The following is a 26,366-nucleotide window of genomic DNA, read 5'->3' on the forward strand; positions in this document are numbered from 1 at the left end:
CAGAGAATGATGTGAAGAAGGCAACAGACATGGAGTCAAGTCAGTGGCATTCATGGGCATTTGTTGCACTATCTTATTCCATTTTGCTTTGCAGCAGATTCTGCTTGATGAAGTTTTTATGCAGATGTATGCATTTCCCTTCTTCAGCTGCCAGGTGTCAGTAGCTGTAACTGTTGTTCCATGTCAAACTATGTCCTGGAATGAAAACTTGGGGATTTACTCAACCTAGAGGTCTTGACATACTAGATTTGAATGGTTTATTTGCTGTTATGGTCCATAACTAACAAAATCATCCAAAGCACAGGACTTGGTGGTGATGAGGGACTTGAACTACACAGACATCAGTTGGGAAAATAACACAGCAGGGCACAGATTATCCAACAAGTTCTTGGAATGTATTGGAGACAATTTTTTATTTTAGAAGGTGGAGAAAGCTACCAGGGGAGAGACTGTTCTAGATTTGATTTTTGACAAATGGGGAGGAACTGGTTGAGAATTTGAAAGTGGAAGCAGCTTGGGTGAAAGTGATCATGAAATGGTAGAGTTTGTGATTCTAAGGAACGGTAAGGAGGGAGAAGAGCAAAATAAAGACAATGGATTTCAAGAAGGCAGACTTTAGGAAACGCGGGGTAAGATCCCCTGGGAAGCAAGTCCAAGGGGAAAAACAATTGAAGACAGTTAGCAATTTTTTAGTGAGACATTACTAAGGCTACAAGAGCAAACTATTCCACTACGTAGGAAAGACAGGAAGTATGGCAAGAGACCACCCTCGCTTAACCAGAAGATCTTCAGTGACCTAAAAATCGAAAGAGTCCTACAAAAAGTAGAAACTAGGTCAAATTACGAAGGATGAATATAAACAAATAACTCAGTTATGTAGGGACAAAATTAGAAAGACCACAGCACAAAACGAGATCAAACTAGCTAGAGACATAAAGGGTAACAAGAAAACATTCTACAAATATATTGGAAGCAAGAGGAAGACCAATGACAGGGTAGGTCTGTTACTCAATGCGGGAAGGGAGGGAGAGAAATAATAACAGAAAATATGGAAATGGCAGAGGTGCTTAATGACTACTTCGTTTCCGTTTTCACCAAGAAGGTTGCTGGTGATTGGACGTCTAACATTGTGAATGTCAGTGAGAATGAGGTAAGATCAGAGGCTAAAATAGGGAAAGAACAAGTTAAAAATTACTTAGACAAGTTAGATGTCTTCAAGTCACCAGGGTCTGATGAAATGCATCCTAGAATACTCACGGAGCTGACTGAGGAGATATCTGAGCCATTAGTGATTATCTTTGAAAAGTCATGGGAAGACGGGAGAGATTCCAAAAAGCTGGAAAAGGGCAAATATAGTGCCAATCTATAAAAAGGGAAATAAGGACAACCCAGGGGATTACAGACCAATCAGCTTGTCTTCTGTACCTGGAAAGTAAATGGAGCAAATAATTAAGCAAGCTTTCTTTGACAGCATAACAAGCCTTCTGGATAGGGGGGAAGGGGTAGACATGGCATATCTTGACTTTAGTGAAGCTTTTGATACTGTCTCACATGACCTTTTCATAAACAAACTAGGGAAATTCAACCTAGATGGAGCTACTATAAGGTGGATGCAAAACTGGTTGGAAAACTGTTCCCAGAGAGTAGTTATCAGTGGTTCACAGTCATGCTGGAAGGGCATAACGAGTGGGATCCTGAAAGGATCAGTTCTAGGTCAGGTTCTGTTCAATCTCTTTATCAATGGTTTAGATAATGGCATAGAGAGTACACTTATAAAGTTTGTGGATGATACCAAGCTGGCAGGGGTTGCAAGTACTTTGGAGGATAGGATTGTAATTCAGTTTGTCCAGATCATTTTGGAGAAATGGTTTGAAATAAATAGAATGAAATTCAATAAGGACAAATGCAAAGTACTCCACTTAGGAAGGAACAGTCAGTTGCATGCATATAAAACGGGAAATGGCTGTCTAGAAAGGAATACTGCGGAAAGGGATCTGGGGGTCAAAGTGGACCACAAACTAAATGAGAGTCAACAGTGTAACACTCCTGCGAATTTCAGAGTAGCAGCCGTGTTAGTCTGTATTCGCAAAAAGAAAAGGAGTACTTGTGGCACCTTAGAGACTAACAAATTTATTAGAGCATAAGCTTTCGTGAGCTACAGCTCACTTCATCGGATGCATTTGGTGGAAAAAACAGAGGAGAGATTTATATACACACACAGAGAACATGAAACAATGGGTTTATCATATATGCTGTAAGGAGAGTGATCACTTAAGATAAGCCATCACCAGCAGCAGGGGGGGGAAAGGAGGAAAACCTTTCATGGTGACAAGCAAGGTAGGCTAATTCCAGCAGTTAACAAGAGTATCAGAGGAACAGTGGGGGGTGGGGTGGGAGGGAGAAATACCATGGGGAAATAGTTTTACTTTGTGTAATGAGTCATCCATTCCCAGTCTCTATTCAAGCCTAAGTTAATTGTATCCAGTTTGCAAATTAATTCCAATTCAGCAGTCTCTGAAGGTGATGGCTAGTGGCGTTCTGTTATTTTCTTTGTTGGGCCTGTCCTGTAGTAGGTGACTTCTGGGTACTCTTCTGGCTCTGTCAATCTGTTTCTTCACTTCAGCAGGTGGGTATTGTAGTTGTAGGAATGCATGATAGAGATCTTGTAGGTGTTTGTCTCTGTCTGAGGAGTTGGAGCAAATGCGGTTATCTGGTAGAGCTTGGCTGTAGACAATGGATCGAGTGGTATGATCTGGATGAAAGCTAGAGGCATGTAGGTAGGAATAGCGGTCAGTAGGTTTCCGATATAGGGTGGTGTTTCTGTGACCATCGCTTATTAGCACTGTAGTGTCCAGGAAGTGGATCTCTTGTGTGGTCTGGTCCAGGCTGAGGTTGATGGTGGGATGGAAATTGTTGAAATCATGGTGGAATTCCTCAAGGGCTTCTTTTCCATGGGTCCAGATGATGAAGATGTCATCAATGTAGCGCAAGTAGAGTAGGGGCATTAGGGGACGAGAGCTGAGGAAGCGTTGTTCTAAGTCAGCCATAAAAATGTTGGCATACTGTAGGGCCATGCGGGTACCCATCGCAGTGCCGCTGATTTGAAGGTATACATTGTCACCAAATGTGAAATAGTTATGGGTGAGGACAAAGTCACAAAGTTCAGCCACCAGGTTAGCCGTGACAGTATCGGGGATACTGTTCCTGACGGCTTGTAGTCCATCTTTGTGTGGAATGTTGGTGTAGAGGCTTCTACATCCATAGTGGCTAGGATGGTGTTTTTAGGAAGATCACCAATGGACTGTAGTTTCCTCAGGAAGTCAGTGGTGTCTCGAAAATAGCTGGGAGTGCTGGTAACGAAGGGCCTGAGGAGGGAGTCTACATAGCCAGACAATCCTGCTGTCAGGGTGCCAATGCCTGAGATGATGGGGCGTCCAGGATTTCCAGGTTTATGGATCTTGGGTAGCAGATAGAATACCCCAGGTGGGGGTTCTAGGGGTGTGTCTGTGCGGATTTGTTCTTGTGCTTTTTCATGGAGTTTCTTGAGCAAATGCTGTAGTTTCTTTTGGTAACTCTCAGTGGGATCAGAGGGTAATGGCTTGTAGAAAGTGGTGTTGGAGAGCTGCCTAGTAGCCTCTTGTTCATAGTCTGACCTATTCATGATGACGATAGCACCTCCTTTGTCAGCCTTTTTGATTATGATGTCAGAGTTGTTTGAGGCTGTGGATGGCACTGTGGCACTCCTTCGAATACATCCCAGAATGATGTTCGCTTTGTTTGCAAGAGTGTTGTAAGCATTACACGAGAAGTAATTCTTCCACTCCACTCTGCGCTGATTAGGTCTCAACTGGAGTATCGTGTCCGGTTCTGGGCACCACATTTCAGGAAAGTGGTGGACAAATAGGAGAAAGTCCAGAGAAGAACAACAAAAATGATTAAAGGTCTAGAAAACCTGACCTTATGAAGGAAGATTGAAAAAATTGGGTTTGTTTAGTCTGGAGAAGAGAAGACTGAGAGCGGACATAAGTTTTCAAGTACATGAAAGGTTGTTACAAGGAGGAGGGAGAAGAATTGTTTTTCTTAACCTCCTGAGGATAGGACAAGACAAGAAGCAGTGGGCTTAAGTTGAAGCAAAGGAGATTTAGGTTAGACATTAGGAAAAACTTCCTAACTGTCAGGGTGGTTAAGCACTGGAATAAATTGCCTAGGGAGGTTGTGGAATCTCCGTCATTGGAGATTTTTAAGAGCAGGTTAGACAAACACCTGTCAGGGGTGGTCTAAATAATAGTTAGTCCTACCATGAGTGCAGGGGACTGGACTAGATGACTTCTCGAGGTCCCTGCCAGTCCTATGATTCTATGTACATATGTCCATGAAATGAGATGAATAGCAGTCTGGTCATCAGGCAGGATTCGGTTGGAAATTAAGTGGTCTGTGGATTGTGCCTCACATAATTACCAGAAGTGGGCAGAACTTCAAACACTTACTAGCAAGATGTATTTAATTTCCTTCTTATGAAAACAGTTTGCCTTGCCTTTATAATGAAGCATGGTTTGTGTTATGGTTTCCTGAAGAAGAGGGGGAAAATATCTCATAGGAACAAGCAAATGGCTGAAATGCGATGGCTAACTTGAATTGCTTGCTTGGTTGTTTGCTGCTGAAGCAACTGGCAAGAGTAGTGAGCTGGCTGTCAGGAAGAATGCATATGGGTTCATCGTTTCATGATGACAAATGGCCTCAGGCTTCAGTCAGTGATTTACGAGGCAGAGAATTTGTTCAATTTACATAAACCTGCTGATCTGTAAAGGGATTCAGAAGGAAGTAAATTTGCTGTGTGAAGGGCCTCCTCTTTATTGTATGATGTTTAGTTCTGTCTCCTCTTTTGACTTTCTTTCCTCTTCTGATGAACGGTGTTGTTTGCAGATGGTAAGAAGCGGCAGTAGGCACTCAGAGACACAAAACTGTGCTAGTATTAAAGTGGTGAGAAATGATGAAGCCAGACAATTCAAAATGAAAGCAGACTTTCTCCAGTCATAGCATGGCTTGTGCTAAAGCTTCACAAGGATCTGAAATCACTGAAAAATGGTTACAGTCCTGGTTAGCATAAGGATAGATTCCATTGTAGACTTAGAATGAATGTATGTTTTTGTCTGTGGATTTTATTCTCTTAGTGATGGAAAGAAAGGCAGTGTGGTGCATGACAGGTAACATGATGGCATCCCAATTTCAGTCGTTTAATATTTGTGAAGAGCTTTGAGATCTTTTGAAGGAAGACTCTTAAGTATGAGCTTTTATTTATTACATAGATTATTATGGCACTCACACTGTTTATGGTCCATTACACACACAATATTTTAAGCTTTTAAAGAAATATATATATATATTTATTTATATTTGTACTGCTGCTGTTGGCTGTCTAGTAAATATGCATTTTGGTATGGGTAAGGTTGAAAATGTAAGTTGTATACCTGAAGGACGGAAACTTCTCCACTTGGCACCCGCGAGATACTCAGGTTCATAATATAAAAATGAATTAGATTTTTCTTTTAAAATGTGGATTTTAGTTTGCGTATTCTTATCCAACAGACTAATTCCTTGTGTGAATGTGCCTGCTTTACATTCAGTCTGTCATGCCGAAATTCTCTGTTAGTTTGTTTTGTTAAAAAAGATTACTATGAATAAGCAGTGGCAGCTTTTTCAACATTAGTATATTGGCTAATTCCTCCCCAGCCTCATCCCCAGCAACATAAAGTCTTTGTCTACTAAATCATACTGATTTAAATCCATGGGTCACTGACATCATGTTGTGTATTCTCAGGGAGGGAGGTAGAAAGAGAGACTGTATATCACTTGTTCTCCCAATGATGATCCACCCCCATCTGCTCTGTAATGTTACGGCTCTATAAAGGAGGCAAAAGTAATTTAATGCACTGGGTTTGGTTGTTTATGTGTCCTCCTTTTTTAGTATTGGAATTATTTCTCTCACTATGCGTAGGTCTTGACATTTATTAAGACTGAATCTCCCCTGGGTGCCTGAAGCCCCCAATCATGTATTCAGGTCACTTTGTAGTAAGGTTCCATCCGCCTGTTTGTTATGCTACTCTTCTGATGTTGGTGTCATTCATAAATTTGATCATTAATTAAATTTACACCAGATGAACATTTTTCAAGGGGGAAAAAAAACTCAGTTGGAAGAAGTTCGTTTTTTTGTTGGCTTTTTTGACACTGAAACATTTAGACACCCCCCAAAGATGCTAGGACCTAGGCTGGATTGTCAGAGCCACTAGTATTACTGCTAGAAGATGAATAGATGCTCCACCACTAAAATAGAATCCTCTCTGTAGATACATGGGAATGCCCTATGACTATAATTTGAAAAAACACTGGTTCAAATCACAATAGCGTTGCAGATGCTTCTCAGTGAATGATAAAATTTTATGCTAGAAGAGCAAAACACATCTCAAATTTTATTTACATTTGTGTAACTTAAACTGCTGAAGCTCATTTTTAGCTAACTTGAAAAATAAAAAGATAGGAAAAAAATTAGCTTCTTGGCCTGAGTCTTGCATGCCAAATTTCCAGTCCAGAACATTGGAGTCATAAACCCCTGAAGTTAGGAGTTTATAATGGGGATGTCGACACAAAGCTCTGCTATAATTTTCTTCTCACTTTATCATATAAATGAATTAAGAAGCTGGGTCAGAACAGGGCATTCTTTCAATTTCTGTTGTCAATTGGAGACCAGCTTGACTGATGCCGATAAAATTATGAATTCAGACCGCTCCAGATTCTAATCCCTCTGTTTAATGTCTTTCTATAAAATAAGCAATAGGTTTCATAGCTTTTTTTTTTTTAAATAACACCTTGTGCCAAGCTCATTTGACTTTATCAAATGCTGCCACAAAATGATTCACTGCAAAAGTCCTGATGGATAGCGACTGGCATGATAAAGTAGCCTGTTTTACAAAGCATAGTGTTGTGTGTAGGAATTCGGCATATGGATTTACAGGCATTGTTGGATAAGTCAAGTTACCATGGTTTCTTTGTGAACACTCAGCAGGAAGTGACTTTTTGTTCAATAACAAGGCGTTACCGTTTAAGTAAAAAAGGAAGGTTGGTACAGTGTTTGTGGGGATCCACCAGTCCAGATGCTAGATTATTCCTGTATGGGGGACTATCATTCAGGCAGGATTTAGGCAACCGGAACTGAAAGTTTGTTCTTTGCACCATTACTATCCAGCTCATCCTGTCTCTCTCTCTCTCCTGCAAATTTATGTTCCATTTTTCTTCGGTGAATTTAACTTTTTATGCACATATGGCATCTAGCAAAGAGAGAGTGCTTAAAAAAAAAAAGGGGGGGGGGAAGGGGGTAGAAAATGCTCCATCCATTACCTTGTGGCTTCAAAGGTTTTTTGTGGGGCTTGAACACCACTTTAGTCGATAAAGCTACGCCAAGTGCCCCTGATACTTGAGCTCTCATTCTGGCTGGAGTTTGTTGTTGGCAGGCTTCAAACAGCTGCAGTGATTGCTTTTAGCTATTTGATACCTTACAAATCCTTTAGGAATATGTGTCACAATGAGCAGCATTTGTCAGTTAGGGAGTTGCTTGCAATGCAAAAGGCAAGGTAACCCTCTGTCTGAGTTAGATACTTTTGTGCTTAGACCTAAACTTGAAGTCTAAGCTCTTTCAGACGGGAACATTGTCCATTCTAGAGGAAAATGCTGTTGTATGGATTAATTGATGAGCCTAATTTTTGCTTTAAGTTCTCTTTAACGGAATGTGGAATTTCAATATCTTGCTGGGTGTGCTCGAGTGTTCAAGAGGAATAGGGTGAGATTTTTTTCCAATATGCTGTGGCAAGTGGGAACTGGTCGGCCATCACTGGTTAAATGGGGGAAAAAAATTGACGTTTGATGTTGATTGAATGGGTCTTGCCTGATTGAGTGTATTTGGGGAGGAAAAAGTCTGCATCTGGGTTGATGGATTCAAGACCTAACCACGTTAACTTCCAGGTAATAATCCCTTCTTGGATTGATCATTTTTTTTAAATGGGATTTAAGTTTTAGGGGAATGGCAGTTGGCCGAGGACAAAAGGAAATCATACATGGAAATATGCAGTATCAATCTGGAAAAAAGTGAGTTTGGGGAAGTTCAGGATATACAGGGAAAATTGGTTTACACTTCAGTTTAAATAGTTGGTCCAAAAGTTAAAGCCATTTCAACTTATTCCTTATGTCCCTGCCACACCGGAGGATACTTTCTTTACTCCTTATTTAGGTGTTCCTGGTATGTACAATGTAAGTCCTATGGTCACATGAAAAGTTCCTTGCTAGGAAGCCCAGCTGGATGGATGGTTTTGTGGTTAAGGCACTGGACTAGTACTTAACAGATTTAATTCCTGGCGCAAATGTTCTCTGTGGCTGTGGCAATTTACTTGATCTCTGGGTGCTGCAGTTTCCTATCTGTATAATGGAGATATTTAATTTTTTCCCCCCTCACACTTTTGTCTATGTAAACTGTAAACTTTTTAGGACAGGCTTCCTCTTCTATGTTTGTACAGTTCCTAAAACACTGGGGCTAGTGGGCTACTGTGAAACAATCAATCAATTTGCTTTATAAGGGTTAAGGTAACTTTATCTAATTGAGTTTATCAGAGCCCTGCCTCATTGTAGCCCCCTGCATCAGTTATCCCTTCCCCAGCCTTTTTCTATCTCGTTCATGCCATGTATGCTTGGGACTCCACTGCCTTTTGCCGTGATACTATTACAGTCTAGCAGTATTGGGTTAGGTTAGTAGCAATTGCATGGTAGACCACCAACTAACCTAGGAACTGGTGTTTAAGAAGGAAGCATTTTCTTTTGAGGCATTATGTTACTACCACATTTTGAATGAGATGCAAAACCTAGGTCCTCACCAATTACAGTCAGGGCATCTATCACAAAAGTACTAGAGCCTTTGAATGTGGTGTCTTGGTCAACTTCCAACTTTCATGATTGTGTTCTATCTATCTAGATTCTTACTGCAATTTCAGTTGTTTTAAGATACTGATATTGAGCAGTTGCTGAGTTTTATCTCCTGAGGTGACTGCATGTCAGTGGTGGAAGAAGTGATTCCTACCCTAGTGAAGTTTGAATATAGCCTGAATAGTGTTTGTAAAGCATTATATTCTCTGTCAGTTTAAAATATTTATTATGATGATGCAGTCATAAGCGTAGAAGAGCTAAAACTGCAATAGTTTTCCCCTCATCTTTTTTCTTTTACAATTATTAGGAAATAAGACAATGGGAGAAAGGCTAGTTGTATTTTGAGCACCTGAGGTTTTAGTAAGGTACACACCTTTTGCAGAAGTGTGTGTAGATTCATGGAAAATCTGAATAACTAGTTGTGTGTGAATATAAATGAAAAGAGCACTGAGATGATCCGTGAAATATTTCCTTGACATTTGGAGCAACATCTCTGCTTTCTAGCAAGCTGTGTGTGGATTTTCCCATTTCTAAGGTCTTTATCATTAACCGGGAAATGCTTTCTCCATTCAGTGCTGTTTTTTTTCCCTAAACCCATGCTTTGGTTGTGATTATTGCTGGGATTGTGTTTGTAACACAACGGATCTCATTTTACAGCAACGTTTTAGCGTCCAGTTGTCAAAAACAAAAATAATTACTCAGCCTCTGTCATGTGAAATGTAATTTGAGAAAGCTCAGTTCTTCCCTGAGGAAAATCTAATTTAGTTTACTGCATTCCAGCTATGATTGGTTGCCTTGGTTTTCTTTACAATTAGAAAAGAAAATATGTTAGTGTTAAGTTTTTAATAGTGAATTAACCAGAAGAGATTTGATTAGTTTCCTCTCTTGTTTTAGTCTGGTCCATAGGTTATGACCTCATCATTGTATTAGCTAAATTCAGAAGTCTTGTCTGAGTTCATTTGTTTTCTGAACAAAGCATTGCATAAAAATTAACCTTTAAACCTTTAATTAAAAATTAACCCAAGCGTAGAATATTTACATTTTATATAATAAACATTGTGGTTCTCTTAGTTTATAAGGTTTTTAAAAATGTGTCCTGTTTTGTATTCTTACAGTCTGAGATACAGAAATTAATTGTCATTATTTTAAATTATTGCTTTTTTAAAGATTGCGTATATATTGAAAGTCGCCGGCCGAACACCCCATACTTCATCTGCAGCATTCAAGACTTCAAATTGGTAAGCAGTGTTTTCCATGTTTTTTCCTAACATGGTGGTGATATTGCACAATCTTTTACTCCCTTTAACCCTTCTCTTTTAGTAATACTCTAGTAACTTTGTCACTACTGAAACAGTGAAGTGCCCTGTACAGGCAGAGCTAGTTGGTTAATTGGGACATGGAGAGAACTCTTCACAAGGTTTTATAATCCACATAGCTACCTATTGTACTTTGAGTGCTCTAGGGGGGACGTGGTACAGTAGTTTCCTGTTTTGCTGGAAAAGCTGATTATAACATTGTCTAGATACTATACTGTAATGATAAATTCTCTATAAATAAATACTGAAGATGGAGTTGTGGGCTATCAAAGAGTTGTGGTTTGGTAGCCTGTTGGACTCTATGGATACAGGACTTTAGTTGAGATTTAATGACTCCCTCACTCTCCTCCTAAGGACGCTTGTCATGAAAACTGTTAGATTAAAAAAAAATCATTCTAATCTCCTTTCAAAACCTTCGATCTTAAATGAATTTTTAATTCAAGGACACATCATCACAGTAAGAACGTGAGAGAAGTGTGTTTTTCCCCTCCTCTCCCCTCCACTCCCCTTCCCCCAAATCCATAGCTTTGTAACATGAAATAACTTTAAGCAAATCCCTGTGCTAGTTTTAGGTGGGCTACACATGCTTATTATAGTGACACAATACAGTAGGAAACCTCCACCTTCCTTCTCCAGGTGGTACAGCATAGGTGGCATCTATGTTTTTCTCAGGTCCCTGTTATACCTAAGAGTAATCGGGGGAGTTAGATAGAATGAGGTCCTTAACTGAAAATCTCCTTTCTTTCAGCTGCTTTTGTGTGTCAAATGTTTATATCACTTAAAAGTTAAAGCAATAAATAATTACAGGCCCAGGGTGACACATTCCTTGTTTAGATTACCTACCATCTGTTTCTGCTAAAGGTTCTCTTTCCTTTCTCTATCTACTCTCTCCAACCCCCAGTTAAGTTTGCAGGTCTGTCGTGCGGGGGAACGTGTTCTTTCCTTTTGCCTGTTACATTGATGGCTTTCTTCTTCAATATTTATGTCCATGCTAGTTTTCTGTTTTTTCCAGAGGTCTCCATTATTTACAGTATCCATCCTTTCAGGTAATTTTTCACACCCTTCCCTGACTTCTCTAAAGCCTAGTAGCTACCTGTTTGTTGGACTTTTTGTTATTACTTAAACATTTGCTGCTTTTCTGTGATCTCTAACAAGTATAATACAGTTACACCATGAAAAATACTTGTGTATTTTTATCTACCAGGTTCCAAGAATGCGTTAAACCCCATTTGTACTATTTTTGCACATTAGCAGGTGCTTTCATGTTTCAGCGGAATCTCTCATGAAATGCTGAATTACAGTGTGATAGTTGCCATTCTGGATAGAAGTTCCTGCTGAGTTACAGTAATTGCTCAGGGTATTAACAGCAATAAAAGCTGAAGCTTCTGTTGTCAATATTGGTCTAGTACAACACATTAAAGTTGTCTGCAAAACAATGTGGGAAGCAAAGTGCAATATATTTTGATCCTTTAAAAAAAACAAAAAAACAAAAACCAACCACCACCTCACACTGTGTTTCTTACTTTTGTTTTTGTTTTGAGGTTCTGTATGCAGCTCACACTTGCAGGGATGTATAATGGTAGGAATGCTGCTGATTCCTCTTTATGGAAGGAATATAGTTGCTGTATTCCTGTCCTCTTCACACTGTAGGTTCTTTAATTTCCCTGATGGTTTTGTCAATAAAATCGGGGGCATAATGAACGCTTAAAAAGAGACTGATGTTGGTTTTGCTAACAGAAAATGGATCTGCAGTGTTTTTGTCACGGTTGATCTATTTGCTGAGGAAAGGGTAGTATGTACAGTGGAAAGGACACTTGATCTCTCTGCTATGCCAGATTCCAACAAGAGAACACAATTTTGTTTTGCCCTTAGCAAAACATGTCAAGTGAAGCAGGGGGAAAAAAAAACAGCTTTAAAATGTCACCAACTAATTAAGTACATTATCTTCTTGGTTATCATAAACTAAGTGTGGGTTTGGATGCACAGCTGACAGTATTTTACTTCCTTAGTAATAACCCTTTTAACTTGGTGGTTCTAGTGCTTTTGGTGCAATCCAGGCACAGAACTTTTCCCTAGTTATGTTTTTATACCCAGAATGGGTGCGGGAGGGGAGGAGAAAGGACCATTGACCAGCTGTGGCGGGTTCGGTCACAGAGACCCCCTTGGGACTGTCACCTGATGTGCTGGAATTATCTTTGAGCCAATTTTCCTTGCCAGCCTGGGACTCCAGAACTGTGCCGTGTTGATCCAGACACGCTAGCCTGCTGCAACAGAGACCCAGGTCTGGTCCACGCCCCCAAAGCTGCAGGCTATAACCAAAAACTGCTCAGCAGGTCACCTGTTTCCAGCACCCAGACACCCAGTTCCCAATGGGATCCAAACCCCAAATAAATCAGTTTTACTCTGTATGAAGCTTATACAGGGTAAACTCATAAATTGTCAGCCCTCTATAACACTGAGAGAGAGATATGCACAGCTGTTTGCTCTCCCAGGTATTAATCGCTTACTCTGGGTTAATTAATAAACAAAAGTGATTTTATTAAGTGTAAAAACTAGGATTTAAGTGGTTTCAGGTAATAACAGAACAAAGTAAGTCACCAAACAAAATAAAGCAAAAACATGCAAGTCTAAGGCTAATACATTAAGAAACTGATTACAGGTAAAATCTCACCCTCAGAGATGTTCCGATAAGTTTATTTCACAGACAAGATGCTTTCCTAGTCTGGGCCTTATCCTTTCCCCTGGTACAGTCCTTGTTGGTCCCAACAGACATCTTAGGGGGAAAGTAGAGGTGTTCTACTGACTGGCAGCCCCCTTTGTCCTGTTCCACCCTGATTTATAGCTTTGGCACCAGGCAGGAATCTTTTGTCTCTCTGGGTCCCCACCCCTCCTTCTAAATGGAAAAGCACCAGGTTTAAGATGGATTCCAGTATCAGGTGACATGTTCACATGTCCTGTGAGACCCCAGCCTCCATTCTTCAGGGATGGCCTGCACACGGACCCAGGAAGGTTTAAAACCAATTATCCTAGTCAATGGGAGCCATCAAGCTTCCAAACCACCATTAATGGCCCACACTTTGCATAGTTACAATAGGACCTCAGAGTTCTACTTCATATTCCTAGTTTTATACACAAGAATGAGACATTCGTACAAATAGGATGAACACACTCAGTAAACTGTAAGCTTTGTAATGATACCTTGCAAGAGACCTTTTGCATAAAGCATATTCCAGTTACATCATACTTGCACTCATCGACATATTTCCATAAAACATTATGGAGTGCAACGTCACAATTTGCATTTTACAAATGGTGACAACAGGGTCCAGAGGTGAAATAACCTGTCTAAGATGACAAGGAGCTCTGCAACAGAGCTGAGACTAGAACCCAAGAGTCTTCATTCCTGGTTCAGTGCCTTATCCACCTGACTAATTAGCCAGTTCTTCTGTGGCTAATTATATGTAGAGAGAATGTGCCAGGGATTTACACCTGTGGATATGGCTACTGAAATTCCCTTTTCATTCTAAAAGCTTAAATTGAAAACAGACTTGGGTCTTCCAATAATAGGTCTTAAATCATCACTGTTTTCCTCCCCGTTCCCGCACCAGATTTCAAAGTATGACACCCAATAATTTCAATGATGTATCCAAGTCTTTCTCCTACTTAAAAGAAGAAGAAGAAGAAGAAAGGAAAAAAAGCTGCTACACATACTCCTAGAATGGCTGAGATCTTATGTTGAAAGACTCCCTTTTCACTTCAATAAAGCTTGATCAGGATGACTAATTGTGTAATTAAAACTTCCTTGCCTGTCTCACCTCTGCTAAAATTGAAGTGAATTAAACAAAAAAAAGGGGTGGGGGAAGGATAGGATAACACCCAGCTTGATGGATCTGTATGAACTAAACTGCCATTCTGGTCTCTGGAAGTGATAGGTTCACATGGCAAGTGTTATGGATTGTTACAGAACAGCCTGTACTCTAATCTCTAGATTGTACTGCGTAGGAAAGAAACCAAAGAAATAATTGTCCTCCCCTCACATGCTCTTTCAATCTCCCACTGTCATAGCATGTACGTTGCTATGCTTTCTCACATTAGTATATTGCACTTAAATTACAAGTCCCTCTGTTGACACTTTAAGATGAATCAATTCAGCTAAGAGAGATACTAGAAGAATCTCTTTTCATTTCCTGAAGAACAGTCCCCTTTCACCAATGGCCATTAAGTTCCAGTGATAAAGCTTTAGTTACTACTGCTGTTCTCTTTGCAATCTGTCTCTACTGCTGTGCTTTTCGTGATTTTGTTTCACTTGGACATCTACAATGTTGAGGAGCTGGTTCATTCTCTCCATAAATTGTTCCTCAAGTGTTAATGGGTCTAGGAGCAGCAGCAGACTTGGTTCCAAAGCTCATTGTTACAGACTTTACTTGAGATCAGAAGCTAACTCTTCACATTTTTCTATTGCACCTGGAAATCAAATGGGGGCTAGAGGAAAGACAGCAAGAGGAGATCACAAAGTAATTTTGCCTTTCTAGGTGCACTGTATTGGAAATGGTCACAGATAACATTTGTGCTCTCCTGTGTAAGGCATTTCAATGATGGCTATCTTCTTCAAATATTCAGTTACGCATAGAACTAACTATAAATGGAATTGTAAAGTAAAGTATGATGTGTGCGATGATCTAAAGGTAAACCTGTATCCTCCAGAATAAAAATGCTAGATGAAATCCTGGCCTCATTGAAGTCACTGGCAAAACTGCCATTGACTTCAGTGGCATCAGGATTCTGCACTCTTTTTGGGCAAAGCTGCTTGAACTTGTAAGAATAAAGCTTCCATCCATAAGCTGAGTATGGTAGTGCCATAGACTCCATTTTCTTTTTTCTAAGTTACTTATAAGCCAGTTTGATATCTTTGCTTATGCCATAAGCAACCTGAGTAGCGTCATGGGTTTCAATGGGTCTACTCAACATGCATAAGAGTATCAGTCTGACCCTATTTATTATATGCACTTACAGACAACAATTGTTGATTGGTAAGATTTTTGAACCAAGAAGTTTTTTAACTTAGCATCCTTGGTGGCTTGTTTGGTGGCTATTAAAGATTAACTTCTAGCACACAACGCCTCCAACTTAATATGATCTTTTTTGTAATATTTTTTATTAATCCATACAGTCTTTGCTTGATTTTGGTAATCTGTCTGTACTCAGGACAGTATCTTTCTTCTATGATATGTTAGGTCATGCTGACCTAGAACTGACATTCATATTCTCATATAGTTGTGGAAAACTGGTACAAAGGACATACTGTAGTCAGTTACTGCAAAGCGAGATATCTATGTTACACCTATCTAATAACTCGGCACAAAAATAATTCACTCAAAGGCCAACTCTGCGTTGGTGGTGCCAGGCATGAGTAAAAGTTGCTGTCCTAGCCTGGGGTAGGAACTCGCTGGGAGCTAAATTTTCAGGTATTATGGTGACAGGCATTGTGCCCTTGCCAAATGGGAGATGGTATGCCTTGAGCTAACATTAGTTAGGAGCTCTTATCATAGGGAACTAGTGCCACGTGACAGCCTTCTCTCTCTACCATTGCACCAATGCAGTATGTAACGCCAGCTATCACTGTAGGAATCAAATTATCTTTAAAAAGTACGTTTAGGGATTGTTTATGGTTTAATGACTCTTGAGAGAATGAACGTGAACTAAATATATACCATTGCGTCAAAAACTTAACAGAAATACCAGTCTGTCATGAGATTTTGGGGGGGGGGGGTAACTTACTTTCTTATTCTGGAATACCTTCTAAATGTGATAAATGACCCTTTAATGAAAAGTCTCAACTTTTTGTTGAAAACTACTTTGAGGAAATTGATGTTGATCTGAAGGTGGAGAGGGTGCTTAATAGAATGTTGCTAAGGAAAAAAGGATATGTGAGGTAGAAAGGGTTTAACAATATTGCTTGTTTTTCAGTACCAGCATCTCTGTGCCAATCATGAGTTTAATAAATGTTTCACTCAAATTTGCTATGAAAGGACCACATTTTTTTTGCAGAATTTAATTGAATTAAAGTACTGCACTTTATAAGGCCAAAGGAACAAGAAAATATTCATGTAACTGTACTTAAGCTTCTTCAATAAAAGTGAAAATTCAGCCACAAATTGCTTAATAAATTCTCAGTATTTATATCTCAAGCTTTGAAAATGGCACAGTTGGTGAACTAAAAAATGTTAACTGCTTGGTGTACCTGGTGGTGGGTCGCTTTGAGTGCTCTTCTGTTGAGAGCATTAATGTACTCAGCTTTTGACTTGGGGGATAAGAAAAATCTCTGTTCATGATCAAATTCAGTATGAATATAGGTTTCAGACAAGCAGCCGTGTTAGTGTGAATATAGTTGCTGATACTGCGTGTCTTTCATTGAGGACTAAATTGTCCTAGGCAGAGGGATTTGATGATCTAATGGGCTTTTCCATCTTTGATTACCATGATTCTGATGAGCATTTGTGTTCAGCCTGGGTCTGAAGTGCATACAGAAGGTCCTTCACCAGGAAGGATGGATTTGGGGTTGAGCGAGGGAACAGAAAACATATTTGGTTAAAAGAATGCTGCCATGGGATTTATGAAATAGACATTTTGCTCATTACAAACATGACTTAGAAGTTTGAAACTGGAAATAATTAACCAATTTTTTTCTGCAGTTGAATGAATACTCATTGGTGGTAGTTGAAGGGTTGTTTGTGAATGCCAGGCTGCGGGAACTGAAGTATTTATCTTTGGGGTAGGGAAGGAAGCACAAAGAAAGACTTTACAAATTGGTTTTAGGCCTATTGACCATAACGCTCCCTTTCAAATATTCTCTGTATATCCTCTGTGAAGTCTTTTTTCTTTTCACCTACTGCAAACACCTCTTTTAGGACTTTCCCTCACAAGGCCTCTTCAAATGCTCTAGATTCTAGAGCAGGGTGGGGTGCATATTCCAGCTTTGGAAAATGAAGGCCACTTAGGCATTACAAGAGGACGCTTGTACCCGCCACTCACTTTGCAATAAATCTTTATGCTACACAACTACCAAGAATCATGTCTGTATTTTCTAAAAGGTATTAATTTTTTGGAAAACATTAAAGTACTGTTGTGATAATCAAGCCTACAAATTGACCCTGATTGTGAGCTTAACTGTAAGAAGAGAGTGTAGGTGGAATGGCACAATAACCTACAACAACAAATGCTAATGGGAAAAGTTGCAAAAATGAGACACTGACTTAGTACAAAGAAAAAGGCAGACTGATATTGTTCAGGGACTGTGTTAAGATTGAGTGGTGAATAAGAGGAGTAGAGAACCAGGAAATGATGGATCAGAATTGGTGTTTTGCAAATTAGGCCTAATTGGTGGACAAAATAATATAGGGATGGGCTATTCCATTCATCACTCCCTTTTAGGGTTCTTAAAGAAAAATTGGTAGAAAAGCTGACTGCTGAAGTGAACTACACCATCATGACTGCCATCCCTACCCATCTCCTGGGAACCTGGAGCATCTGGTTCTTAATTCTGAGAGATCTTCTGACCAAACCAAACCACAGAGAGGGCCAGATAACATCATCACCTCCACTGGCTCCAGCTTAATCCCAGCCAGCTGGGGTATGAGACTTTGTTCCCACCCCATCCCTTTTCCTCCATGTATCCTTTTTGTTCCCTGCCTTATTTCTTCTTTCCTATCTCTCTCCTTTTTCCTTCTGTATCATAAGAATCTGGCTAGGCCAGCCAAGACTGCATGTTTTGCAACATTGCTGTAAGCTTGTGACCAGCAAGAGGCAGCTAAAGGCAATGTTCTAAATAGCCCAATGCTTGTACAAGTTTACCAGGTCTCAGAGTGACTAATAAGATTGTGTACTGTCTCTGTTTTTCCCCCAGCAATGAGATGGCAAGTGGAATTAACGTCAGAGACAGAAGCTGTATTTTCTATCTCTGCTAGTAGTCTCTCTCCCCATCTCCCCCTATTTTGCATTAAACCAAGCCTGTACTCACAGAACCCAAGTTCTAAAGATACACTTTGCTTTCAGTTTGGACCGAACATGCACCTAAAGTGATTAAAAAAAAAAAAAAAAAACAGGCCAGGTCTTGGGAATCTTCATTGTTCTCCTCAGCGGTTTCATCCTATTGAGTCTTTACCCTGGGCCTGATTTTTCAGAGGTGTTGAGCATTCACAGCTCCCACTGACTTCAGTGGGAGTTGTGGGACCTCAGCACTTCTGAAAACTGGACATGTAGGTTCTTAGTATTTGCCTGGTTTGGTATTGTATAGTGTAGAGTTGCTTTCTCTAAGCTGATCACATGGAAGCTAGAGGTTGTTCCTGCAATTCACGGGCTGAATTTCCTTGTGAATGGAACTTCTCGTGGAGCTGCAGCTGATTTAGGGATTTGTACTCTGGTATTAGCTTACATTTTTTAGGATTGATTTTACTGTTAGGATTCATTTTAATGTTTGGATTTTGAGAAATTGGTTAAACTTTGAGATTTGTGTGAGTGCATGGTTTGAAAAGATATTACAGAGAAACTGAAAACCATCAATTCATTTGCAAGAAAAAATTTGATTTTTGTGTATTTGGTAAAGTGAGGTTCTGAGGTTCTCCACAGTATGTTTGAATATAAGAACACTTAAGGGAAAATTCAGTTCTGTTTGCATGCAGATTCACCATAGGACATTTGAGGGAGGAGGAGGCAGTTCGTTTAATTAACCCCCCACTCCCACATGAGAGAGAGAGAGAGAGAATTCCTCCCATGTGAAATACCACATATTTTTAGGAACCAAAACAATGAGTCAGGGAGTCAAGAGTAAGGCAAAACTCAGCATTTTTAAAGGGTACTGTTTTAAATCTCAGACCTTAATTTCATTCCTCTGAACCTTGCTCAAAAAGATCAGTAGTAGCTAGAAACTGAGAGTGAGTGCAAACTTTCACTTGCACATTTCAGCTGCTGGCAGCCTGCTGAGATCTAACAGTGCCAGGTTCAAAAACCAGCTGCATGTTATAGGAGCCTTTTAGCTCCTAAAGTTGGTAGGATTTCAAAATGAAGTTAAAAACAGCAGAGAAAACACTTTCAAGAAGTTTTCCCTGCTGCGCTTGTTCCTTGACGTAACAAACTCTTGGAAGGCATATAAGCAGTGTACTGGCCCAGTCAGCGCGTCTACTATTCAGTCAGATTTTGACTTTCATGATATTAGTTAATTTTCTATTCCCTTTAGGCAGTTTTTTCCTAGCTCTTTCTTTCTATAAGAGTTTTACTGCATTTTCCATGTCCATGTTGCTGACTAGCTAGGATTTGCTGAACTGATTGTAAATTTTACTCATTATATTGATTTGGGCAAACTTTTTGTCTTTCCATTAATTCTGGGTGACTGACTCCCTGCAATTGATTACCAATATTTCAGTTAGCAGCACAGGGCTGTGAATGATGGAGATTTAAATGTAAAGATGATGGGTAACCCTCTCCCAAACCCTCTCTACCATGTTTCAAAGGGATTCTATAGGAAGCCCATAAATCTTCCGGCAGTTGAAACAATGCAGCATAAACGTAACTTTATTGATTGTACTTTAAAGACGAGGAGTGTTGCCAAAACCATTTTGGCCTGATCTGAACCAGATCCAGTTGGCAAATCTTCCACCAGGCACCGAGATCTAATAAATTCCACAGGCGCACACAGATCTAATACAGTGTAATGATAGAGCTGTGGGAGAAAAAAAATTGATTATAGGGTTCCAGACAATATCATTAACTTTTCTTGCTATAATACACCAGATGTCTTCACTAATAGACGATTTTTTGTTAATTTAGCTTTTATAGGATCCCATTGATCATTTAAGTTTCTTGATATAAGTGTTCAGTTATAAATTTTAGTGTGTGTGTGTGCATGCACAAAAATGACAGCAGAAACTCTCAGGTGTTAAGAGTGTATACATGTCCATTTGTAAATACTTGAGCAGAAATTAGGTTATTGTGACAGGAACCTTAACTTTTTCATTACTAATTAATTGCCTATTGTGTCTAATGTGTTCTGTTGAAAGAATGGTGGAGGGTGAGGAGAGGGAAGCTGAAAGATAGGAGTGAAAAATAGTCCATAAGAATCCCTTCTTGATCGGACAAGGATGATTTTTCCAGCTGTCTGCAGTACCAGGTTGTTTAAATACAAATTACATGGCAGTGAAACAGATGTCTTTTCCAAAGCAAAAAGATGTGCAGTGCTGTAAAACGGGCTTAAAGTGAACATTTGTTTTCTTTGTAATGGAATGTACTGATGTACTGTGCTACATAGTTCATTTTTGTTGCACCTGTGTTTTTCTCCCTTAGGAGAACAAGATGCCCTTGTAGTTGAGTTGGATCACTTACAGTGCCCATTTTTAGCCAGTGCTTTTGGTATGCTCTTAAGGCAGCAGTTTTGTTGAAGTGACACATCATAGAATTATAAGAATGCAAAACAGTGCTGCTATGGCTCACTAGCTATTGTATTTGTGTTAATTCTTCTTTTAGTGCTTGTCCCTATGTGTATGGGTGTGCATATGCTCCATAGACATAAGACTGGACAATTCTTGCAAGCAGTGTCCATTGGTCCCCACCTGTGCCCTTTCTCTCCTCATGCTCCTTTCTGAGGACATTGAGGGCAGTGTGGATTGACTGCCTCTCCAGTTCCTTCTGCCATGTGGTCTGAGTCAGAATCTCCAGTGTCTGGAGCTTCTCCTTTTTCTTGAGCTTGATCCTGGTCTTCAAACTTGTGTTGTAGTTAGTGTGAATAGTTTTATTAGTAAAAAGAAAAGGAGTACCCGTGGCACCTTAGAGACTAACAAATTTATTAGAGCATAAGCTTTCGTGAGCTACAGCTCACTTCAAGTGAGCTGTAGCTCACGAAAGCTTATGCTCTAATAAATTTGTTAGTCTCTAAGGTGCCACGGGTACTTATGCTCTAATAAATTTGTTAGTCTCTAAGGTGCCACGGGTACTCCTTTTCTTTTTGCGAATACAGACTAACACGGCTGCTACTCTGAAACCAGTTTTATTAGTGTAGTTAATGAATGATAAGTATCCTCCACCCTAAGGAAACCTTCCCCTTCGCCCATATGGGAAATACTGTCTCCTGTCCCTGCTCTTTCTTGGTCAGTGACGACCACCAGCACTACCTTTGTTGACTGAGAGAAATGTATATCTCCATCAAGTGCAGTGTCTGTCACTCTTTCCGCAGCTGGAACCAATAGGTGGGAGAACACGGCTTAAAAAGCACTTTATGGAGAAAGCCAGAGGCCTCACTCAGACCATGACCAGAGTCATTGAGGAGTGTGCATTCTAGATGAGATCTGACATGTGTGCAGGAAAGAGCACATCAGGAACCCTTTGCCAGGGTTTCCTAGTGAGAACAGGAGACATTTTTCATAAACACAAGAATGGGCACTCCTCTGAGTACATTCTGAAGATGACAGATCCCTCCTTGACCTGTCCAAGTTGGAGGAGCTTTTGTACCCAGTTTGCATGGATTTAAGATGTCCTAAGGACAGTGATAAAAGGTGCATAGGAGCAAGGTTTCACTGATACCAGGCTACACACTGGCAATGATTCTGCTGCGGTACTGTCCAGTTTGAGATACCAAGAACCATCAGTACCATCGAAGAGCACATGACCGGAGACTCATTCACTGGTGGTACAGCTACATCCCTATATGGATCTGCCAAACAAGAGCTTTTGCCCATTGACTCCAATGGGACAGCCAGACAAAATCCTGGGCACTCTGGGGAGAAGGTAGATATATACCACTTCATAGGGGATCTTTGCTCTCCTGGATCAGCAGCGTTTCCTGTTGTTGAGCCCTATCCTTGCCTTGGAGGTTTTGATCCCATCAGGAGAAATGGGCTATGGGAAAAGAAGTTCATCACCGAATTCTCTCTAGTAGCCAGGGGTTTCCTTCAATAGAAGTGGTGACATTGCCAGTTGAGCTGGATCTGAACCTTTCATCCTTGGGAGAATCAGATGTACTGGAGGAACTGTTGTTGATTCCACCGACAGAGAGGAAGCCAGATAGAAGAACAAGAGCTTCCTGGAACCAGCCTTGTCTGATGGTTCCTCATGCCTTGGGGACCTTCGCAACCTAACTTTGACTCTTCATACAGGCCCTGTTAGGGCCCATGGGACTAGTACATATGACAGCCTGGGTCTTTGCCATCTAATAGTCATATCGCTTCTTCCCTTCCTGAGTGCACCTAGAAGGTCTTCCTGAACATATAGAAGAGGAGGGGTATGAGCAGAATCTGCCAGTATTGACAGCGGTGTCTTCCTTATCTCCTGTTGAGGCAGTTGCTCCGGCTTTGTTGTCTCCTTTGGACAACCAAAAGCAGTTCCAGGCACTATGGAGGCTATGGAGGGTGGTGGAAGAGTTCCAGATCTCTTTAGAGGAGGTCCAGGACACACAACGTAACCCTCTGGACATTTTGCAAACCGTGGGATCCAGCTGGGAAAGGGCTATATGGCATACACTAGCAACATGCATCTCTGCCCTTCAGGGGGCAGAGAAGCTGTGCTTTGTCCTGGCAGAAGGAGCTGAGTTTTTATTTACCCATACTACACTGAACTCCAAGTATGACTTTCTAAATTATTCAAAGCTTCTAGATTTCAAAGACAAATTGCCACAGCAAAACAGGGCTCAGTTTTAGGCCCTTATCGAGGAAGGCAAGCTGGTGGTCAGAACTTTGCTACAAGCTACAGTCAATGCTGCTAGTACACCAAGATCAATGTCAACTGCCATTGTGATGCACTGGGAATCATGACTACATTACTGTCCCTGGAAAAGGAAACTGCTCTCAGTGTGAAAGATGCATACTTTCAAGTGGATAGTCACCTTTCCCACAGAAGATTCCTCCGGTGTATGGTTGGTCCAAACCACTATCAATAGAGTACTTCTGTTTGATTTAGCAGCAACACCTGGATCTTCATGAAAGCATTTTCAGTAGTAGCAACAGCAGCACAATTCAGGCGAGATGGCTCCACCATCTTCCAAATTTTAGATTACTGACTTCTCACAAGTGGGGCAGGCCTAGAAGTCCTGACATCAACTTTGTTACTGCTCCATCTCCTAGAATCCCTGGGAAACTGTGAAGAAAAGTCTACTCTGACTCTACCACAGTCTGTAGAATTTACAGGAGAGACCTCAGACTTGGTCAGGATGAGGGCTTTTCTCACTGGATTTCATGCCCAGAGCAGCCTGATAGGCTAGGTTACACACAACCCTGGAACACTAGGTCAAGTTTGCCCTCACTCTTGGAGGCATTTGGTGCCATGTACTTTACGTAATGTCATTAACCAGACTCCACCTCCATTGCCTGTAGTCTTAGTTTCAAACAGTATATACACCAAAAAAACGGAGCGTGAAAACCATAGTAACAACTCGCATCAAGGTGAGGGCCTCGCTGGCTTGGTAGACAGATCATGGACAAGTGTGCATGGGTGTTTCTTTTGTAGCCCTTACTCCCAACAAGATGACTACAGATGCCTCCTTGTTGGGTTGGGAATTTCACATGGATGGCCACATGATGCAGAGCACTTGGATGTTGCAGGAAACCGGAATGTACGTAAACGTTCTGAAACTCAGAGCAGTCTGAGAAACCTGCAAAGCTTTCATCTAGTCATGTCATATCTTCATAATGTCGGATGATAAAACAACTATGTTCTGTATAAGCAAGCAGGGAGGGGAAAGATCCATCTCCCTTTGTATAAAAGTAGTTAACTTATGGAACTGGTGTATCAGGAACTACATTGCCCTATCAGCAGCGTACCTCTCCAGAGGCCATAATTTGCTGGCGGACAACCTCAGCGGCACTTCACTGTTGATCACAAGAGGGAGTTGCACTATGCAGTGAACAACATCCCCACTCAATGGGGAATTCCCACTTTGGATCTGTTCGCCACCCAGACAAACTAGAAATGCAGCAAGTACTGCTCCAGGGGAGCTTAAGGCCAATGCTCCAGAGGCAATTCTCTCCTCTCCTGGACAGACCACTTGCTACCTTGGATTCTTGTATAAAATTTGACAGATGAGAACATAAACCATCCTCTGTCCAAATGGCCCAGACAATTCTGGTTCCCAAGTTTCCTGTGAATGTCAACCTGTCTGCCTATCAGGGTCTCTTGACTTGAGAGAAAGTCAAGTTCATTTATCCAAGCCTGGATACTCTGCAGCTCATGGCAGGTATATGATTTATGGTCAAAGATGGTCATTGAACCTAGAACATGCCTGCTCTGTAGCTTTACATGCTGTTCTTAATAGCTGAAAGGATTCCAGCAGAAAATGTTATCTAGTTAAGTGGGAGCATTTCTCTGCTTGGGCTCAGCAGAATCATGTGTCTCCCGAAACAGCAGATATTTCTGCTAGCTTAAATTATCTCCTTACCCTCAAGATGATGGGTCTTTCCTTTAGCTCTCTACTGGTTCACCTGGAGGCACTTAGCATGTGTCACCCACCAATGGATGGCTACTTTTGTCTTTTTACTCACCCAGTAACATCTAAGTTTCTAAAAGACTTGATTAGAAACTTGCCACCAGTAAGGAAGTCAACCTTTCACTGAGAACTCTAATTTTGTTCTTTCATCACTCACTAAGCCACCTTTTGGACTTCTAACTGTGTTTGATGTCTCACCTGTCAATGCAAGTCACTTCCTTCGTTACCATCACCCTGGCCAGAAGGGTGGATGAAATTAGTGCCCTAATGGCAGACCTAACGTACACAATATTCCGTAAAGACAATTTTGCTACCATAACATCAAAAATTACTTATGTTGCATAAATCAGATTATTCACTTAACTCTGTTCTTTCCAAAGCCCCAGGCTTCCTGCAAGGAGAAAGAGGTCTCATTTCTTTCATTGGGGGCGAACGTTGGTATTTTACCTGCAAAAAACAAAATGGAACAGACAGTCATTTAGACTATATGTTGTCATAGTGGAACGAGTGAGAGGACAAGCTGTGTCCTCCCAGAGGGGCCTCTAAGTGGATCTCTGGCAGTATCCTACTTTATCAGTTGGCATGCAATTTCTTTGCGGCTCCCCTCCCCCCCCCCCATGCACAAGGTAATGGCTTACTTTACAAGAGCACAAGCAGCCTCAGTAGCAATGTGGAGCTCCATCCATACATTCATTAGACATTCCACCTTGGTCCAAGTCTTCTCCACTAACACATCCTTTGAGGTGGTGGTTCTACAAGCAGCCATACCATCTGCATCCTTGCACCCTCCTTGCTTGTCAGTCACCCACAATGGAATGCTCATGGGGACCAGCACTTGGAGAGTAAAGGTTATTTACCCTATTGTAAATGGCGAGCTTTGAGTATTCCACTAATTACCCTCCTTCTCCCCTGCTCCAGATCATGTCTGGATTTGCAGTAGAGAAGAGACTGGAGAGGCGGTTGTCCCGCCCTTTCTCTTATATCCTCCAAGCGGAACATGAAGAGATCAAGGGCACAGACACAGACCAACTGACACTGCTTCTACGAATTCTACGAACTCACGTGTATGGAGTTCATGTGTAACCACAATGGAATATACATGAGGACCACACATCTTGAAAAACTCTGATTACAATAGGGTAAGTAACTTCCATTTTTCCTGGGATGTTTTCTGTTTAAAAGAATGTGTATTACAAAACATTGAGTTTTCAGAGTAGCAGCCGTGTTAGTCTGTATTCGCAAAAAGAAAAGGAGTACTTGTGGCACCTTAGAGACTAACAAATTTATTAGAGCATAAGCTTTCGTGAGCTACAGCTCACTTGATCGGATGCATTTGGTGGAAAAAACAGAGGAGAGATTTATATACACACACAGAGAACATGAAACAATGGGTTTATCATACACGCTGTAAGGAGAGTGATCACTTAAGATAAGCCATCACCAGCAGCAGGGGGGGGAAAGGAGGAAAACCTTTCATGGTGACAAGCAAGGTAGGCTAATTCCAGCAGTTAACAAGAATATCAGAGGAACAGTGGGGGGTGGGGTGGGAGGGAGAAATACCATGGGGAAATAGTTTTACTTTGTGTAATGAGTCATCCATTCCCAGTCTCTATTCAAGCCTAAGT

General features: G+C 40.8%; 1 protein-coding gene across 6 annotated transcripts in view; it reads left to right on the plus strand.

The window, feature by feature from the left end:
* Positions 1 to 26,366, plus strand: part of RERE (arginine-glutamic acid dipeptide repeats) — a 417,871-nt gene that overhangs the window by 156,396 nt on the left and 235,109 nt on the right. For all 6 annotated transcript variants that reach the window (XM_038376447.2, XM_043500009.1, XM_038376446.2 and 3 more), the window contains exon 3: positions 10,132 to 10,202. In XM_038376447.2, the coding sequence (XP_038232375.1) occupies positions 10,132 to 10,202 (71 nt within the window). The remainder of the gene's footprint in view (positions 1 to 10,131; positions 10,203 to 26,366) is intronic.

Source organism: Dermochelys coriacea, chromosome 18 (assembly GCF_009764565.3).
Source record: "Dermochelys coriacea isolate rDerCor1 chromosome 18, rDerCor1.pri.v4, whole genome shotgun sequence".
Classification (NCBI taxonomy): Eukaryota; Metazoa; Chordata; order Testudines; family Dermochelyidae; genus Dermochelys; species Dermochelys coriacea.